Source organism: Echiichthys vipera (genome assembly GCF_963691815.1).
Source record: "Echiichthys vipera genome assembly, chromosome: 2".
NCBI classification, from domain to species: Eukaryota; Metazoa; Chordata; class Actinopteri; order Perciformes; family Trachinidae; genus Echiichthys; species Echiichthys vipera.
This window is the reverse complement of record NC_139827.1, coordinates 38,113,549-38,134,646: the sequence shown is the minus strand read 5'-3', so window position 1 is coordinate 38,134,646 and position 21,098 is coordinate 38,113,549. Positions and strand designations below refer to the sequence as shown.

The 21,098-nt window shown below is 41.8% G+C and overlaps 1 protein-coding gene across 2 annotated transcripts in view; it reads right to left on the bottom strand.

Annotated features, from left to right (window-relative positions):
* Positions 1 to 498: 498 nt before the first annotated feature.
* The window catches only part of ubxn4 (UBX domain protein 4), a 63,588-nt gene continuing 42,988 nt past the window's right edge, over positions 499 to 21,098 (bottom strand). The window contains exons 10-13 of one of the 2 annotated variants that reach the window (XM_083928728.1): positions 16,504 to 16,606; positions 15,710 to 15,841; positions 14,256 to 14,470; positions 499 to 1,356 (exon numbers count right to left, since the gene is read on the bottom strand). In XM_083928728.1, coding sequence (XP_083784854.1) covers positions 1,218 to 1,356; positions 14,256 to 14,470; positions 15,710 to 15,841; positions 16,504 to 16,606 — 589 coding nt within the window. In that variant the 3' untranslated portion in view covers positions 499 to 1,217. The remainder of the gene's footprint in view (positions 1,357 to 14,255; positions 14,471 to 15,709; positions 15,842 to 16,503; positions 16,607 to 21,098) is intronic. The other variant, XM_083928729.1, reaches the window with a different exon arrangement.

Sequence of the window (21,098 nt, the reverse complement as noted above, 5' to 3'; positions counted from 1 at the left end):
GCACAGAGTTAATCTCTTAACTTTCGTTTATTTTCCTACAACAGCATGACTACAAATCTCCTAAAAAAGTTTTGTTTTTTGAAGTGGTAGATAAAATTCTACGCACACGTGTTTACACAGGCGGGTTTCAAAGACAAATAGATATGTTTAGAAAAGTAATTAGACATAGATATTATTAGGAAGAACAACTCATGAACAACTATAAAAATTAACTAGCTAATCAAAATGACCAAAACTTAATAAACAAAAAATCACAGAAATATTAGCGAGGCAATATTTAGAAACAAGGCAAGGCTGCGGTAATGGCTGGAGGTACACGACAAGACGATACACTCTGGCAACAGGACAGGGGAAGACGAGGACTATATACACATGAGGGAGGGTGACAGGTGGACACAATATTTAGGGAACACAGCAGACCGGTGACACAGGAGGAAGGGCAAGTGAAACAACCAAGACACAATTCTTGTACAAACAACCAAGACACAATTCAATTTCTTTGGAAAAAAAAAGACTGCTTTAATTTTCATTGTTGGATCAAGAGAACTACAGTAGTCACCCATTTTCTACCAATAGAGATGCTGCTAAGGTGTGTGTGTGCACCATCACCATGTTGGTAGACCTCAAACAGTTACAGATGCATAGTCCTCAGCTAGGGGCTGATGAAATATATACCTAAAAAATATATCTAAAACGAAAATGTCTTTATTCCACTGGCAATAATCTGCATGGGTCACTGGAAATCATTCACTCCTGTAAATTAAACAACTCCAAATCACAGTGATTCAATAATTTAATGTTAAGCCAGGCTTAGATTAGAAAATCTTCAGGTAAGGTCTACTGTCAATTCGCTCTTTTCAGAAAATTTGGTGCCAGTCACAGTTTCACCAAGGTAATTTAAAACCTGTCTGATGGATTTGAGAATGATCAACCTATGAGCTACAAACACAAGAGAGGATGCTGATGTAGCCTGAGCCCGGATAAGGAGACAGAATCATGTCATCTCAACACAATACTCAGCTTAAGCCCAAAGGAGGTTCTGTTGATTATTACTGATCTACTGATGCAGGTGAGGTGCAGGAGCGTACCCTGGGATACAGGGGAAAAAAAGGAGAGACCAAAAGGATCAGCTCAAAGTGCAACAGAAACCTTGAACTGCTCAGACTGAATGCATAACATCAGGAGAGCGAGATGGAGAGAGAGCTGCTTTTACTGTCCTACAACTGTTGGGTGGAGTTCCCGTTCCAGGTGTTGTTGTCGTCGTCGCTGTCTTCCTGAGTCCTGAGCCTGCAGATTTTCCCATCCTTCTTGAAGTCCTTGGGCCGCTTCTCCAGAGTGAGCTTGGGGAGAGCTTCTCTGAGTGGACACAAGAAAATGGCAGGATACACAGTGAGTGAAGGATCAAATATACAGAACGGTTCTAGCTCAAGTACAGACGTGCCAAAGTCATATAACTGACTCAATAATCTCAATAACTATCTAATGATCTTTGCTTCAAATAATAATATATTTCCATGAAGTATGTCCACACTCTTTATAAGTCACTGTCAAAATCTTGGTCATTTAGCAGACGACCAAGATTATCTGGTCTATCTGGTTAATTTCTGTTGGTGATTTCTGATGAGCTAAAATGTAACTGGTGTTTGATTGCTTATAATACTTTTTACTACGACTATTAGTTTTTACTTACTAAATTTCAGGGTGGAGGGAGTTGCTAGTTCAGAAAAAATATATTCTGAAAGATGAATGATGTACCCGAGTACATTGTAGTAGTAAAAAAAGTGAAAGAAGCATGGGTATCTTTATAGGGTCCATAAAGTTAAGCAATTGTAAATAGATTGCTGGGGATACTTGATGACAAAAGGACCTGTTGAACCTTTTGACCTGATGAATCAAGAAGGCAACTCCTCTTTGCCATGATTTGAAATTGGCAAGGAAGATGTGGTGAATTTGAGGTGATTTTAAATCTGTGCTTCTACAATCAGTGAATAAGTGAAAGGCATACATCCCCACTTGCATTTTGGTGGGGTGGTTGATAATTTGGTTGATATTTAATTTGCTTTGCCTGATTTCCAGTACTGCAAATGTTCCAGCTGACAAATATAATTCATGACAATACTTATTGATGAAAATCTATGCATATATCGTTCATTGGAAAGATCAAGTCAAAGTCAGCTTTATTGTCAATTCCTGCAATATGTAAAAGTACAAAACATATCCAATTTATGCATTCTAAATAGTGCAAAGAAATAAAAAATACAAAATAAACTGTGCAAAAGAGAGAGAAAAGAAAAACACTAAACATTGCAAAATAAATAAATAAAAACAAGAGATGAGAATGTGAAATGTAAAGGACTTACTGTAAAATATGTGCAATATACAGGAAACTACGTTAATATAAATATACAGTAGACAAAATGTTATAAAAGGCACTAGTGAAGTGAGGGGGGGCGGTCGTGGGGCAAACAGTGTTTTGTATAGGATACTGTGTGTGTGTTTTGTTAATGCATGCATAAATGTTGAGTGTTTGAGGGTGGGGGACCACTGTATGTAAACATATTAGAAGAAAAAGGGGGAAACATGCAACATACAAAGACAATTAAAACATGAGTCATGTAAACATGATTACTGGTGCTGACTGGCGACATGTTGGTTGCCTGAGGAGCATTGTGACTGTGGTGTGTTAAAAAATTGTAATTGTAATTAATTAATCACGATTAAAAACATGTATCTTAAGCCTAGTTCAGACCAAAAATTCGCAACGCAACTGTTTTCGACCGCGCAGGTGAAAGTTGTAGCGGTGTGAACTGACCCGTCTTGTTGCAAATGTAACCGGCTGATGTCGTCACCAGCGATTCAACTTGTCAAATCACCAGCAGCTCTGCGTTTGGTGGAAACTAAACACAGAATACCACCCAAAACACACCCTCCCTACAGTGAAGCATGGTGGTGGCAGCATTATGTTGTGGGCTTGTTTCTCTTCAGCAGGGACCGGGCAGTTGGTCAGGACTGAAGGGAAAATGGATGCTGCCAAGTCCACCCAAATTCTTGAGGAAAACCCTTGTCCCTCTGTTAGACCCTTGAAAATGGGCAGGTGGTTCACCTTCCAGCATGACAATGACCCAAAACACACCTCCATAAAAACAACACAGTGGCTAAAGGACAGGAAGGTGAATGTTCTAGAGTGGCCCAGTCAGAGCCCTGACCTTGATCCCACAGAACATCTGTGGATGGACTTGAAGAGTGCAGTCCATCAGTGCTCACCACAGAATCTGACTGAACTCCAACAGTTATTATTTCAAAATGGTAGGACCCCGCACAGGCACACGCACAAAATCTGCGATAATGCAACAAAACCCGAAAATAAAATGTGGACTCTTAAACATCAGATCTCTGTCATCTAAAGCTGTATTAATAAATTATCTGATATCAGATATCAGAAGAATATGTTGGCCTAAATGAATCCACTCCTCCCAGTCATATTAATACTCATATTCCTCGAGGCAGTGGTCGAGGAGGAGGCGTTGCTGCTATTTATGACTCAGGCTTATTAATCAACCCTAAACCTAAACTTAATTATCATTTATTTGAAAGTCTTGTTCTTAGTCTTTCACATTGAACCTGGAAAACTGTGCAGCCAATTCTACTTGTTAAAGTGTACCGTGCTCCTGGTCCGTACTCTGATTTTCTATCTGAAGAGTCTCAGAGTTTCTGTCAAATTTAGTCCTTAAATCTGATAAAGTAATCATTGTAGGAGATTTTAATATTCATGTGGACGTTGATAATAATAATAGCCTTAGTATTGCGTTTATCTCTCTAGTGGATTCGATGGGTTTTAGAGTGTACATAAACCTACTCACCCAGGTTGTTGTGATTGATGTTGCTCTTTCAGAATTAGAATCAGAATTACTTTAATAATCCCAGGGGGAAATTATTTTCGTTACAAAACCCCAGATATACAAAAACAAATATCATATAGACAGCATATATAAGAAAAACAGAATATATATATAACTATAACTATTACTAATAACTTTATATACTGTATATATAAAATATCAAATTTAAATTTACAGAGATTAATATTTACAGTAGTGAAGTACATGTATATACAAGATCAAAAATACCAGACTAATGTGCAAAAGAACAGACTGTCTGTGGTTGAGTCTGAATCACAGAGAGGAGGTGACAGGCTCTTTAAGGAATGAATTGCATAGTTTAATGACCACAGGCAGGAAAGATTTCCTGTGGTGCATCTGGGTGCGAGGAGTCTTCTGCCGAAGGTGCTCCTCTGCTGGGCCAGTGTGTCGTAGAGAGGGTGGGAGACATTGTCCAGGATAGACCGGAGCCTGGACAGCATCCTCCTCTCTGCCACGGTCATCAGGGTGTCCAGCTCCTCCCCCACAACATCACCGGCCCTCCTGATCAGTGTCTTCAGTCTGTGACCTTCAGCCCACTGCCCCAGCATGTGACAGCGAAGAAGATTGCACTGGCCACAACAGACTCATAAAACATCCTCAGCATCGTACGGCAGATGTTAAAGGACCTCAGCCTCCTCAGGAAAGAGAGTCGACTTAAGCCCTTATTTTAGACAGCCTCTGCGTTTCTAGTCCAGTTCAACGTATTATTGGAATTCAACCCCAGGTACTTCTACTCCTCAACAGTATCCACAGGGACCCCCTGGATGGAGACACGGGTCACAGGTGTTTTCACCCTCCTCAGATCCACAACGAGCTCCTTTGTTTTAGTCACGTTGAGCTACAGATGATTCAGCTCACTCCAAGTAACAAAGTAGCCCACAACAGTCCTGTATTCACCTTTATCCCCCTTTCCGATGCAGCAAACTATTGCTGAGTCATCAGAAAACTTCTGAAGGTGGCAGGACTCAATGCAATAGTTGAAATCTTGGTTTCAAGAGGGTGAAGAGAAAGGGAGAGAGGACAGTCCCCTATGGGGCTCCAGTGTTGCTGACCACTCTGTCAGACACACAGTTCTGTAGGTGTACATACTGTGGTCTGCCCATCAGGTAATCCACAATCCAGGACAAGGATGGTATTTAATTAACTGGAGAAGTCAGAGAACATGACTCTCACAGTGCTCGCACGCTTGTCCAGATGACTGTAGACTCTGTTCAGCACGAGTCTCTCCATGGTCTTCATGATGTGGGACGTCAAGGCCACCAGTCTGTAGTCCTGAGGGCCACTGGAACCCGGCGTCTTCGGCACAGGCCAGAGGCAGGATGTCTCCCACAGCACAGGGGCCCTCTGGAAATGCAGGCTCAGGCTGAAGACTTGACTCAGTACTCCACACAGCTGGGGGGCACAGGCTTTAAGCACCTTGGGAAATGTGCCATCGCGGCCTGCAGCTTTGCCAGAGTGGAGTCTCGTCACCTTCTCACCAGAACAGGCGTGAAGGACACTGAGGAGATGTCCGTTGGGGGAGGGCTGACGTCATCAGATTGTGAAGGACATGATGTAGAGCAGGGGGGAGGGGTGGAAAAGGTAGGTGTGAAGTGAGGTGGTGAGGGGCAGTCAAGAAGTCTGTAAGGAGGAGGAGTAGGGGAGGTAAAGTGGCAATAGTTGAAGGGCAGCTAGCAGCAGAGTCATGTAGGGGATGGGCTGCAGTATCAAACCTATTGAAAATAGGTTCAGTTAATTGGCATGGTCCACACGGTCCTCCAACCCTGTGCTACCAGTCTTCTGGAACCCGGTGATGGTTCTCATGCCACTCCAAACATCCCTCATGTTGTTACGCTGGAGTTTGTTCTCCAGCTTTCTTTGATTTTCTCTTTCTCTGATTTTAAGTCAGAGAACCCCCTGCACTCTCCTGACCTCTTCACGACTGCCATCTCTTAATGATTTCTTCTTTTCATTCAGGATGGCCTTAATGTCCTTGGTGATCCAGGCTTTATTATGAGCGTAGCAAGTTACAGCCTGAGCTGGGACATTACAGTCCACGCAAAAATTAATGTAGTCTTTCATGCGCTCAGTGAGCCCATCGATGTCCTCCCTGTGCGGCTCACAAAGTGCAGGCCGGTCAGTCACTTCAAAGCAGCCCTGCAGTGTCTCATGAACCTCCTCAGACCACCTCCGCACAGTCCGTGTGGTCAAAGGCTTCCTCTTCACCAGAGGAACATAGGGTTTGAGATGAACCAGGTTATGATATGGATATACGGACCTGCCTAGAAGGGGGAGAGAAGAGGAGATGTATGCATCCTAAATGTTAGCATACATCAGGTCCAGAGTCCTCTCCTCTCTGTTTGGACAGCTCCTGTACTGTTGGAAGAACAACAGTGATGACATGGGGGATCTCTCTGGGAAGACAGTATGGACGGAGTCCAACAGCCAGCAGTTCAACATCCGGGCTACAAAGCTGGAGTAGGTAGATGACACCCATTCATCAATACCAGCTTCAGATTTTAAATGAGACTGAAGCCAGTCCCAGACTATTCGGGTATGGCAGGCCCAGTTATAATATCTCAGATTGGGTAGGGCCAAGCCCCCTCATTCCACTGGTAGTTGTAAAGTCTCAATTCTGATTCTGGGTCTTTTATTGTGCCAAATAAATCGTGAAAAGGACCTTTCTAAATCTAGGAAAACTGTCTTTGGTAACCATAATGGTAACATCTGCATAGGGTAAAGCAACTTTGGGAGTATGTTCATCTTTATGAGACTGATGCTGTCCATCCACGTGAGGGGAAGGTCATTCCATAGCTCAAGGTCATTCTTAACTATTTTTTTTATTGTAGGTGCAAAATTAAGTGCTCAACATTGGGTGACACTTTAATACCAAGAAAAACAAAGCCTGAAGTGGCCCATCTGAACGGAAAATTAGTGTCTGAGCTTGTAAAACCCTAATACCCCAGGGGCATGGTCTCAGATTTTGTGTAAGGGCGCGCTCACACTGTCCAACCGTACCGTGCCCAAACAGGTTTCACAGCTAAAGTCTAGTTCATTTGACCAGCATGAGTGCAACCGTACCTCGCGTAGATGCGGCACGCTTGCCGGCCATGGACCGCTCGCGAGAGGTGGGCTTTTGTAAGCATGTTTGCACATGCACGAGCACGAGCGTGCGCAATTGTACAAGCACTAGGCCTACTGCGGTTCTGACGTAATTTTATGTGCACCTGTTCGAACATAGAAAAAAGAAAGGATGGACGATGTGCGGACATTTAAAACAATGGCGGCGAAAGGTTCATGTTGGTGTGATGCGGAGGTGAAGTGTTTACTGCAGATGGACAAGTTGGACAAGATGCACAAAAACTCCAAGGTCCTTGGAAAGATTTGTAAACAAAGCGACGCATCGCGATGACGTCAATCAATGCATGTGACATGTTATGAGGGAGAGGGGGACAAGTACCCTAAAGCAAGGGGCATGGTACGGATGGACAGTGTGAGTGCGCCCTTCATTTACTTTATAGCCAGATATGGAACCAAATAAGTTTATAATTGACATAGTAACCGGGACTGATACCTCAGGCTTGGAAAGAAAAAGTAAAACGTCGTCAGCATATAATTCTATCTTGTGAGTGGTCTTGCCCATAGTAACGCTGTGTATTTCCTTACTATTCCTAATGCGTTCCGCAAGTGTTTCTAAAATGGGAGCAAAAAGGAGGGGGGAGAGCGGGCAGCCCTGTCTTGTCCCTATACAAAGCAGGAAGGGAGAATACCGCATGCCATTGGTCAAGACAAAGGCCTCTGGTGAGTGATAAAAACGTTTTATCCAATTTACAAACTCTTCTCCTAATCCAAACCTGCTCAGGACATCTCACATGAACTTCCACTCCACCCTATTAAATGGCTTTTCCGTGTCCAATGATATAGCTAGTGCCCGGTGTCGCATCTCTGAGGAGCACTGTACCACATTAAGAAGTCTTCTAACATTAGAGTACGAGAACTTCCCCCTAATAAAGCCTGTCTGATCATCATTTATAAGTGAGGGTAAATAATTCTCCAATCTTCTGGCCAGAACTTTAGAAAGTATCTTGCTGTCCACGATGGATTAAAGATGTATTGGCTAAATTTAAAGAGGGAGGGAGACATCTTTTCCTAAAGGAGTCCAAAAACACATAACTCAGAGGGCCTACGATAACTCTGCTAATTCTCGTTGAGAGTAAACGGTAATTTCTTATAAATAAGAATGGCTACTCCTCTACTATGTGAATTGAAGGATGAATAGAACACCTGGCCTATCCAGCTCCTCCTTAATTTAGTGTTTTCCAAATCTGTCAAATGTGTTTCCTGTAGAAGGGCGATTTGGGGGGCGATCTCTCTTTTTAATAAAGAAATAATCTTCTGACTTTTGACAACATAGCCGACCCCCTTGGCATTTAGAGAGATAATCTTAATGTCACGTGTGGTATTTATATGAAAATAAGATACTCCAATAATGTAGAGGCCAAATAAGATTCAGGGTCCTGAACAATGAAAAGATACATATATATTTGGCAGGGTATAATGGTGGTGAGGAGGTAGTCTTACATTTCAGAGCACTGCAAACAAAAAAATTCCTCTGAACGATAGACATTGAACAAAAAGATAAGCATCAACAGGCCTAAGAAAAAACAAAAAACCCGGACCTAATGACCAGGTTTGTGTAACAGTTACAAGTGGTTGTATGACGCTGAAAGCGCAGGTAACACTGAAGAAGAGCAACAGCCTCAATCTCTTCAAGATACTCCTGCCCCCATGACCCAGATTCACATGACAGATTCACATCCTTTAGAGCCCAAGAACAATAATTAAAGCTTCTCAGGAGTTATGATGCTGTAGCCACCACTCCAAATTACACACAACCCTTTTTTTTTTTTTTTAATCAGACTAAGCTTGAATCCCCCTTTAACCATTTGAGTTTACATCACAGCCTACAGCCCTGACTTATCATATAAGTGCAGTATGGCTATATCAAGCTTAATGTGCACAGTTGAATTTGGACTTTAATACAGCAGTTCAAACTAAAATTACCGCGTGGCATCTGGCCACAAAATATACTGTATATTTACCTAGCGGTAATCGCTGCACAGTTCACGATAATCCATCCATAAATGTGTCCCTCATATGTCAGTTACCGTCTCTTCCTCAGTGCAGCGATGATCCGCTGTTTCTCCCCGGAGTTGTGCAGCTTGATGATAAAGGGTCTGGGGCGGTCGCTGCGTGCGGGTCCGAGCCCTCTGTGCGCATGGTCCATCTTAAATATGCCCAGTTTAGTATCCAAGCTCAGTATTTTCGGCAGCCAGCGTTCAAAGAAAGCAACAGGTTGCTCACCTTGAGATCCTTCCTTTAAGCCAACAACCCTGAGATTGTCCCTTCTCGTCCTGTTCTCCTAGCCGTCTGCTTTTTCAGTGACAATTGGTAACTTCCTCTCAACTTCCCGGAGCTTGTTTTCAGCAGTAGCTAGCATGTCCTCCAGTGGGGACACTTGGCCCTCAGCTTCGTCCAGTCTCTTACTGTTTCCTTCCACCCGCTTTGTCATAACTTCCAGTGCGTTCGTAAATTTGGCCATCTACTCCTCTAGTAATTTTGCCAATGCTCTCAATAACTTCCTGAACTAGCTGTGAGGAGTAGCCACCTGCACCGAGACGCCATCTTGCGCCTTGGGAGCTCAGCGCAAGTCCTACCTCTCAGCTCAGTGACGTCAAACCAACCTACACAAATTTTTGATGCCCTTGCACCCATTAAGGTGAAAGTGGTCTCTGGAGAAATTTCAGGTTGCTAAGAATAGAAAAAAAGAGCGTGTCGGAAAGTTGAACGCAGGTGGCAGAAAACAAATCTCCAGGTTCACTATGACATCTATAAAGAAAGACTAAAAATCTACAACTTGAAACTGAGAGATGAAAGACAATGTTTCTTCCCTGACATCATTGCCAAAAACAATTATAAAGCACATGCCTTGTTTTCTACTGTCAACAGGCTAACAAACCCTCCTGTGTCAGTAGCACCTGAACTGCTTTCCACCAGGGCCTGCAATATATTTGCCTCCTTTTTCAATTACAAAATTTAAAAAATTAGGCAAACAGTCAGTTCCTCCAGATCAGGTGCAGGACATGTGCTGTCCATGTGTCCACCTAACCCTTACTCAAATACCATGGCACAGTTTCATGAGATTAACAATGAACTTGGAGGAGATTATACAACATGTGAAATCCTCCTCCTGCTGCCTCGATATTCTCCCAACAGGCCTTTTCAAAGATGTATCAAACGGCATGGCCTCATTTCTTCTACAGATTGTAAACACGTCTCTTCTCTCAGGTGTCTTCCCACAGGCCCTGAAAACTGCTGTTATCAAGCCTCTCTTAAAAAACAATTTAGGACACTTCACTGATAAACAATTATAAACCAATATCAAACCTCCCCTTAGCAAAATCATTGAAAAAGTCGTTTTAAAGCAGCTGAACAACTTCATGATAATGAACAGCTGTTTGGATGTTTTCCAGTCAGGTTTTAGACCGGATCACAGCACCGAGACAGCTCTTGTTAAGGTTGTAGGTGCAACCGGCATCCCAAAAATAATTGTTAATTTCTGGATTAACATGCACTTTCAGTTTGATTATGAGAAGGCCTCAGCCTGATCAAACAAAGGGAAAGACTAGGCCCGAAAGCCTGGCAGCCTTTGCCCCTGAGGGCATGGTCACAGACAAAGGCCTGCCATGCAACCTTCCCCCACAACAGGTCACACCCAGGTGTGAACTCTCCAAGGGACCCAACTGTCAGTTCATTGGCTGACCTGACCTCTGATGTTGACATCATCAGTGTCTATAAAACTGTAGGCGACCCCTTCCTCTCTCTCTTGGCCTCTCTTCCTTGGACCCTTTCTTCCTATCTCCACACTCAACTCTACGCTCTCCTGCTGGATCCAGGGACCAGCTGCCCGCTGTCCCTAGGCCCTGAACATGGCCTGTATGGAGTAGGATCACCAGCCAGGTTACCAACTCAACTGAGCAGGACAAAGAGCGATCTGAGTCCTCTTTGGTCTAAGAGCAACAGCCACGAAATCTCTCATCTCATGGACTGGTAACTAATCACCAACTGGGCATTTTAACATGTTATAAGACTGTATGAACGGCTAGACAGAACTGTAACTTTGTTATAACCTGAATTAGAACTTCTGAGGTCCTCAGCCTGCTGGCTTTTGTGTAAATGTTCACAGCATCTCTGCAGGGGTCCGAGCCCCACACCTCTCCTCTTTGTCTCACACACACACACACACACACACACACACACACACACACACACACACACACACACACACACACACACACACACACACACACACACACACACACACACACACACACACACACACACACACACACACACACACACACACACACACACACACACACACACACACACACACACACACACACACACACACACACACACACACACTTTAGTTAGTTTATTGTGTTTTGTTTGTTGCATTTATTAATTTGTTAATAAATGTTTGTGTTTACCATATGTCTGTTTATTTAATATTACTCAAAGATGAACGAGCCAGCCTCTACTAAGAAAATAACTTTTAAATCCTTCAACTGATTAAACTATTACATTTATCAGTGTTCAACCCTTAATTAGTAGTTTAATATACTTAATGAGACTTTTATATTAGTTGTCACTCCGTCTATGACGGTGGTGCCCAGAGGAACTCTGGTTTAACTAGAGTCATTTTTATTATCTTTGATAGTTATTGGTGATAGCTAATATTTACTTGATTAACGATAAATTTATTGAGAATACTCAATCTCATAATCTGAACGTGAGTCAAGGCCCTACATTTAATGGGTTCTCCGTGTGAAGTTTTTGAGAAATTAAAGTTATTAATTTTTCTTTATTAATTTTCTTTTTCAAATATTTAATTTGATAGTTCCACAATGGCAAGATTTCAGTCTTAGTGTAATTGGATCTCAGTGCTGCATTCGACAAAGTCGATCAGAACTTATTACTGGACCGTCTGGAGAACTGGGTGGGACTTTCTGGCAAAGTATTAAAATGGTTTGAATCCTACTTGAATGACAGGAACTACTTTGTGTCTATAGGTAATTATACATGTGAATGGGCAAAAATTACATGTGGAGTTCCCAAAGGCTTCATTCTGGGGCCTCTGCTGTTTAATATCTACATGCTGCTACTGGCTCAGATCATGAAAGACAACAACATATGTTACCACAGCTATGCAGATGACACACCAATCTGCATAACTACAGGCGACTATAGTACAAGTACTGTGTAGATGCATTGAACAAATCAATGATTGGATGGAGCAGAATTTTCTCAGACTAAATAAAGAAAAAAACTGAAACTATTGTTTTTGGAGCCAAGAAAGAACTAAGTTCACACCCAACAACAAACAGTAATGCTAAAAACCACAAACCAAGCCAGAAGCTTGTGTAGTCATGGACCTGAACTTAAACAGCCACATTAAAGCAATTACAAAGCCAGCCTACTATCACCTAAAGAATATATCAAGGATTAAAGAGCTTATGTGTCAGCAGGATTTGGAATAACTAGTCCATGCATTTATCTTCAGCAGGCTCGACTACTGTAACAGCGTCTTTACAGGTCTCCCGTAAAAATCCATCAGACAGCTGCAGTTAATTCAGAATGCTGCGGCTTGAGTCCTCACTAAGACCAAAAAAGTCGATCATAATACTCCAGTCCTCAGATCTTTACACTGGCTTCCTGTCTGTCAAAGAATTGATTTCAAAATACTTCTGTTGGTTTACAAAGCACTGAATGGTTTAGGACCAAAATACATTTCAGATCTTCTGCTCAGCTACGAACCATCCAGACCTCTCAGATCCTCTGGGTCTGCTCTGTGTCCCCAGAGTCAGGACTAAACATGGGACAGGTCTGCTCTGTGTCCCCAGAGTCAGGACTAAACATGGGACAGGTCTGCTCTGTGTACCCAGAGTCAGGACTAAACATGGGACAGGTCTGCTCTATGTCCCCAGAGTCAGGACTAAACATGGAGAGGCAGCATTCAGTTTTTATGCTCCACATATCTGGAACACACTTTAAATCAAGACTGAATACTTTTCTATTTGCTGCTGCTTTTCAGTAAACTGCACTGTAACTTCTGTAACTGTAACAATCCTTTATATGTTATAAATGACCTTTTATGTGTTTTATGCATTTGTTTTTCCCCAATGCTTTTAATGTTTTATATAAAGCACTTTGAAATATCCTGTTGTTGAATTGTGCAATACAAATAGACTTGCCTTGCCTTACAGTTATTGAGTCTCCCGCCTCATAATCTGAGAGGCATAGTACCTACAATATCATACTTTCATATTCATCTCATCTCATCTCCAACCGCTTATCCAGGGTCGGGTCGCGGGGGCAGCAGCTCTAGCAGGGGACCCCAAACTTCCCTTTCCCTGGCCACATTAACCAGCTCTAACTGGGGGATCCCGAGGCGTTCCCAGGCCATTGTGGAGATATAATCTTTCCACCTAGTGGGTCTTCCCCGAGGCCTCCTCCAAGCTGGACGTGCCTGGAAAAACCTTACTAGATGCCCGAACCACCTCAACTGGCTCCTTTCAACGCAAAGGAGCAGCGGCTCTACTCCGAGTTCCTCACGGATGCCTGAACTTCTCACCCTATCTCTAAGGGAGACTCCAGCCACCCTCCTGAGAAAACCCATTTCAGCCACTTGTACCCGTGATGTCGTTCTTTCGGTCATATTCACAACCATATTTATTGTTATTCAAATTTCTATTATCCAAAACTGCCATTATTTGTACTAATCATATCTATTCACTGCCACTTGTAAGTCATATTCATATTATTACAGCTAATGTCTGTCTCTGTCTTTCTCTCTCTGTGTCTCTCCCTCTCTAATAATGTATATAGATATTGCAACTTTTTGCTGCTCATGGGGGGCATTGTTGGGTAAATCATAAATAAGTCAGAATGTGGTCTAGACCTACCGTAAAGTGTCTTGAAAACTTGTGTTATGATTTGGCACTGTAAATAAAATTAAATTCATAATTTTCTTCAATTTTCTGGTATTAAGAAAAACCCATTTTATTTAATCAGCTGTTTCCTTATGTTGTGTTAAACATTTCAGATCTCATTTGACAGCTTAATACATCTTTTCACATCAATTTCACACAGAATTTGATTTGGATCCGTGGATCTGTCGATCCTCAGGCTGCACACGTTGGGTCCTGCTTTGATTGCTTGGATGGAGAATTTGTATACTGTGAAGTACATGTAATTCTATCTGACATAAGCAGTGACTGCACTGCACCTCACCTCTTTGCTTTGTCAGAGGCGGATGTTGAGTTAGAATAAGTGTTGGACTGGTGGCCTGGGCCCCTGGATGCTGCTCCAGGAATGGGTGGGGTTGCAAACAGGAAGGAACTGAGGAATCTCCATACAGCCAGCAGAGGGTAGAGGAGTCTACCCAGAACTGCCCAGATACCATCACCAGAGGACTGGATAATTGAGTTAGCAGGTCTGCATGACTGCTGGAAGGGAGAGCAAAAAAAATAATGTTCTTACAAGAGGCAAATTTAAGGAATGGTTCGACATACGCTAAGCATGTGCATTTGTACTTAGAGAGAAGGGATTATGTTAAGGGGGATAGTGGTCATCATTCTCCAATCATTCACGTTTTTTTAGAACTAATTTCCACAGAATGCTCTAGAAAAACATTGTTTTTAACGATGCATATCATTTCTTAATATTTGTATTTGGGTGTCCCCTACTAAAAAATGTTATAGTCGAATCTGGTTCTTCATGTTTTGGTCAGTCGAACTGATGATCAAATCAGGTTTTTTTGGTCATGAAAAACCCTCTGATCCGTGGTTGCGCGCTATGGACATGAAGCAGACGGCGGTGGGTGCACGTGAGTCCGGCGCAGCGCATCCACGAGTGTCAGGCAGAGGGTTACTGAGAGATGTGATTTCTGATTTCTGATAGGAGCATCTTATTAAAAGTATTTGTTGTTAGAACATAAATGTGTTTTGTTTGTATCTTTTACAATAGCTGAAGGTATTTTTAGAACTGTAGTTTCACTTTCACAGTTCTGTGTCAGACTGTGTCGGATTGAACGTCTATAATGAAAAAAACAACAAAAGGGCAAATATTCACAGTAAATGATGCTGATGATTAAACAGGAGCAGACTATTTCTGACGCACAGATAGATTTAAAGCCCAGCCAAGATGTGCTCTGACGGTGCAAGATCCTGTAAAGAGTCTAAGAGGGGGAGGGGGTTATTCACACACACTAAGGAGACAGATTAAACGCACATGAGTTATTTTCACATTTTTAGCAACAGGATTTATTAATAGGCTTAAATTTATACTCAAATAGGCTATTAACCATGGTTTATTGGGAGAAACCAAGCATCTATATGTAAAACTCAGACATTCAGCACCCCCATAGCCAGAATGGAATAATCCATTGATTTTGCGACGATGCGACTATGAGATTGGCAGAATCAGGCTCCTCGGAGCGAATTGTCGAATAGTCGACTATTCGGGGTCACCCCTAAATATTTGAAAAGGTTTCATTGCTCATTTTACACGTAATCTTTACCCATTTACCAGTGTCACTTACTCTTCTCTCCAACAGCGAGCTGAAATGTACACCACTGCAGTGCCCACGTAGCCCTGCCTTCTCTCACTTACTCACAGTCTGTCACTTGTCTCATATGTACCGAATAAATGTTATAACCTGCGGGATTTGTCTCTTTTCTACTCACTGGCAGAAGAACGATGGAAGCACTTGGAGCCAGTTCCAGTTCCAGCAGAGTCTTGTTCAGGTCTTCACTGGTGAACTCTCGTCGAGGGAACATGGTCGCCAGGGAGAAGTTCCCATAGCGGTTTCCCACTTCCTGAGATATAACCAGCACAAGATATTTCACAGGGACCAACATGAATAGATCTATAGTGCCATATAGTACACTTAAGTCTACCTTCACATTATTGAAAGATGTGACTGTCTGACTGATGTGGAAACCTAAGGACGTCACAGTTGTGTCCAGATGCTCATGATATTTAACACCAGGGGCCTATATCATAGAGCAAGATTGTTGAGTTATCCAGCTTTCTTGGGGATTGACAGTCTCAAATTGAAAATGTCTCACTTGTATGCTACCTACATCACCATGCTGTACTGCTTACCTGCTGCAGAGCAGGTTTTTATGAAAGGAGCAGATCAAACTAAACAGAAATAAAATAGATCACCTCACTCCCTATTAGCTCCAATAGCTATAAATGCATCATTCCAGTCAGATAGATCTCATCAGACATGAACCTTTTTATTGTACCCTTTTCTCTCTACTGTTGCAGTGGAAACAGTCTGATAACTTTATCTGCATCACATGGTCACAATAGTTTGTTTATCGTCAGACAAAAAAGGCAAAACATACTCAAAGCTGCCCAGATATATGTCATAAAGATCATCTCATCCTCTCAGAGAGACAATAAAAAATAATCAAACATACTTATAAGTAGAAGCAAAGTGAAAGTATGGAAATAAGTTAGTCAGACAGACCTGAACAGCAAAGTGCCAAGCCTCCTGCAGTCTGCTCTGTGAGGGGAACTGGTTTTTGAAGGATGAGCCGTCTGGGAGGCGGAACTGTATCCTTGCGATAGTACTGATAGATCAATCACAGACAGACCACACACACATTTAATTTCAAAATATTTCACAAAGCACAAGTACATTTTGTGGACAGAAACATCTCTGTGGACCATTTATTGTACATTTTGCCAATCTTCTTTTCTAATCTAAAAAATCCCATGATATGTCAGAGGGAGGTTAATGAACATGAAAAAAAACATGGACAGAACACCATTAAGCAAACGAGATCAGCTGTCAAATGCTTTGAAGACTAGTGTCAGGATAAAGATGTAGTTTTAGACCTTAAGACCGTGACGAAAGAGCAGGTCAGTGGCATTTTCTGAGATTTGTATACCACTCTCAGAAACGGTAAAGGCCAGCTCAATGGCCTTAGGCTATAGTCTCCAAGCTGTACTTAACCGTTATATTAATGACCCTCCGCTCAGCCGGTCCTGGTGTCTCCTCAAAGACACAGAGTTTACAACATGCAACACTATGTTCACCGGTGTTGTGAAAATTAATCCATTACTTAAAATAGAATAAAAGCATGGCTTTTCTGGCATCAGGTACGCTTTCCTCCCTAATTCATGTGTTTATTTTTCAATTATTCTGTATGGTTTCATTATTGCATGTGCTGTTGAGTGAATTGAATTAAATAAATGGTGAGAGACCCTCCAAAAATCCATAGTTTCAGTTTGTTTTTGTATGTGTGAATGTTTGTCCGTCTAATAATTCCGGTGATCTAACCAAAATATAATCCATACTGAATCATAACCTATAATATAAAATCTAATGAAAAGGATATGGATGTAAAATCTAATGAAAAGGGTACAAAAGTGCAGGGTATGCAGCCTCAGTAGGCCAGATGCTGCAATTCAGTTAACAATATAAGATACTGTGTGTAAAAATGTGTGTTGCAGTGGAAGTGGAAAAAAACCCACCAGGTGGGCAGCGAGATAACAAAATGCTTACATAGCCACAAAAAAAAGCAGACTTTTGTTTTGTTTGTTTAAGTTTGCTTGATCAACAAAAGGCTAGGCTAACTGATTTCTTCTATGTAATCCTGCCAATTTCTCAATAAATTTCTCTCCACATCAGAACATCTTGGAGTCCAGCGTTTTCTTTAGAAGGGGGTGATGGTCACATTGCATCACTTCACCCTGGATTCCCTCAACAGAACATGGGCGATTCCTCTTCAGAGCATGGCAGGAAAGATGAAGGAGAGACACCTCAGCCAGCAGTCAGTCTTTAGTAAATGTAAGGAGCCTAGAACCTCTTCCCAAATCTGCCTGGTAAAGAGACATGCCCAGACAAGCCACTTTCAAATTAGAAGATAGGACTCACCATAAACTATCCACACATGTGCAGGAGTTACTGAAACATCTGAGAGAAGGGCCACAGTGTTTATAGTAGCATAACTGGATAGAACAAGTGTGATGCTACCCACACTTTTTGAGTGTGCAATCACAGGCCAGATGACTGATCAGAGACTAGATCCAGAGACCCAGATACTCCTACTTCCGGGACACGACATTCTTCACATACTCAATAGTCCTCACAGCGCACCCTATCACCAAAGACTAGACCTTTGCAGGGTCATTATAGGCCACAACCCCACACACCTGTGGCTGTCTTAACCAAAATGCCACCAAATAGACACCCATCTCTCCTCACACCATGCCCGAATATCTGGGTCTCTGGATCTCCTCTAAAGCTCCGACAGCTTCGATATTATATTGTGAACCTTGGCATCCTAAGTAGCTACCCAGACCTAAACTTGGATCGGGTAAGCGCTGATTTCGTTCTCAACAATGTTTTGATACTCCAGTTAAGAGGGTTTTAGTTTCAGCATCAATCTTTTAAGCTTATGTGTGACTTTGACGTTTAATGGCAATCTGGTGTGGTTGCAGTCATTGAGGTCGGAGGACTTTGAGGAGAGGCACAGTGCTGGGCTTTGGTGCTAAACTTTTCATTGACATGAAGATTCATGTATAATATATGTAGAATCTTCTAACTAACAAACTCAAAGAGCTAGAATCTAAACACATGATGGACCCCACTAAAACCTTGTTAAAAATAGCTGTTGATGGTGCTAAAACAGAACTTAAAGTCATATTACATGAAGAAAACGCATTTGCATTATTCCAGCTGCGTCGTAAAAATTATGAATCTGGTGATAAGGCAGATAGGTAAAATGCTTGCACTTAGATTGAAACAAAAAGAAAACTGCCAAGCAATTTCAAGTATTTACAATAGTAATGGGGCTTTGGTTACTGATCAGCTTAATATCAATGAAGCTTTCACTGATTTTTATAGTTCATTATATCAAACAGAATGTTGTGGGAATGAAGAGGAAATGGAACGTTTTTTCAAAGATATTGAACTTCCAACTCTCTCTGTGCACGGAAAAGATTCGCTTGATAGTCCAATTTTGGAAAACGAAATCCAATTAGCTATTAAATCATTATCTACTGGAAAGTGCTGTGGAGATGATGGTTATAGTTGCGAATTCTTTAAGTGCTTCCATGGTGCGCAAACCCCCATCATGAAAATGTTACTTAATGACATTGTTTCAAATCAATCCATACCATTAACCATGCGGCAGGCCTCGATATCCCTGATACCAAAGCCAGGCAAAGACCATTTCCAGATGGGGAATTATAGACCACTGAGCATCCTAAACACGGATTACAAAATATTCGCCGAGGTTCTTGCTATGAGAATTGAAAAGGTAATTCCCTCTCTGATCCATATTGACCAAACTGGGTTTATAAAAGGCCGCTATGCGTCCAACAATATGAGAAGGCTTCTTCAGATCATGTACGCGGCGGAGACCTCTCGGCACCCGGCAATAGCTGTGTCGCTGGATGCCGAGAAGGCCTTCGACCGAGTAGAATGGAAATACCTGATTTATGCTCTACCGAAGTATGGTTTGGGCCCCTTTATCATGAACTGGATCAGGGCACAGTACCTTAAGCCAACTTCCACTGTCAAAATAAATGGAATTAGGTCCAACCCTTTTGAGCTTCATCGCTCTACTCGCCAAGGCTGTACTGTGAGCCCTCTAATCTTCATTTTAGCACTTGAACCACTGGCGTGCGCAATGCAAGCTCAACAGGGAATATATGGTGTTGAGTCGGTGATAATGAATACAAAGCCAATCTTTTCGCGGATGATATTTTATTGACATTATCAAAACCATGCCAATCAATTCCACAGGTGTTAAAGATCATTGACTATTTTGGTAAATTTTCTGGTTATAGAGTGAATTATAATAAAAGTGAAGCCATCCCCCTTAGCAACTCAACTTTTCAATCTAATCTAGGTACCGCCCCCTTTAGCTGGCAATTAAAAGGAATTAAGTACCTGGGAATCAAGATCCAGGCCCCTATCGATAAAATGGTTGAGTGCTCCAGATTTATTAAAGACTATGAGGGAGGACACTAAGAGATGGACCGTGCTGCCTTTATCCCTCTGGGGCAGATCGGAAATAATCAAGATTAATCTTTTACCTAGGCTGACTTTTCTAATATCTTCTATCCCACTAAAGTTCCCCTCAAGCTGGTTTTAGGAAATTAACACAATACTTTTTGGATTCCTTTGGAATTATAGAAAACCTAGGATTAGCCAGAAAAAAATCACCAAACCAAGGTCTAGTGGTGGAATGGGGCTACCAGACATCTACCAGTACTATATTGCATTTAACTCACAATATCCTTTACAATGGACACACAATAAAGACAGACAGACCTGAAGCTGGGATTGGCTGGAGGAACAGTGAATACCAAAATATAATAATGATCTGACAGCAACAAATTTATGGTACAACCCCTCTAAAATCAGATTGAAGAACCCAGTGTTTTTCATGTTTCAAGTTTTCATGTGAAAAAGTGACCATCCTACATAAGCATCTGTCCTTTAATGGCTACTCACTACCTTCATGCCCACTGTGGCATAACCCCTTGTTTAAAGCCGGAGGTGAAACACTTAGAGACAGATTGTGGCAAAAAAATAACTTTAAATTTTTTAACATACAATCGAATCTACTCTATTATGAAATCATTGGTGTCCAAGGGTATACAGCTGGGGACGAGTAAAGACTTGGAGAACAAACTAATAGTAGCCATAAAAAGAAAAGGCACTGTGTCTACCATATACGTATAAATTACTGTCTGCAAGGAACCCATGTACAAACTTACAAACTAAATGTCAATGGGAACGTGGCATGGGATTGCCTATCTCCGAATCACAATGGAATGCAGCACTTAGAAATAGTACAACCATCTCAAAATGTGTCAGATATAAAATAATCCAGTTTAAAGTAATTCATAGGGCTTACATGACCCCTGAAATAATGAGCAAAATTGATCCTTTGGTGTCAAATATGTGCTGGCATGGTTGTGGTTCGGTTGGAACAGTAATGCATATGCTATGGAATTGTCCTGCTGTTAAACAATTCTGGCAAGATATTGTCAATGATATAACATCTATACTCAATACTGAGATTACACTCTGTCCAATTGTGT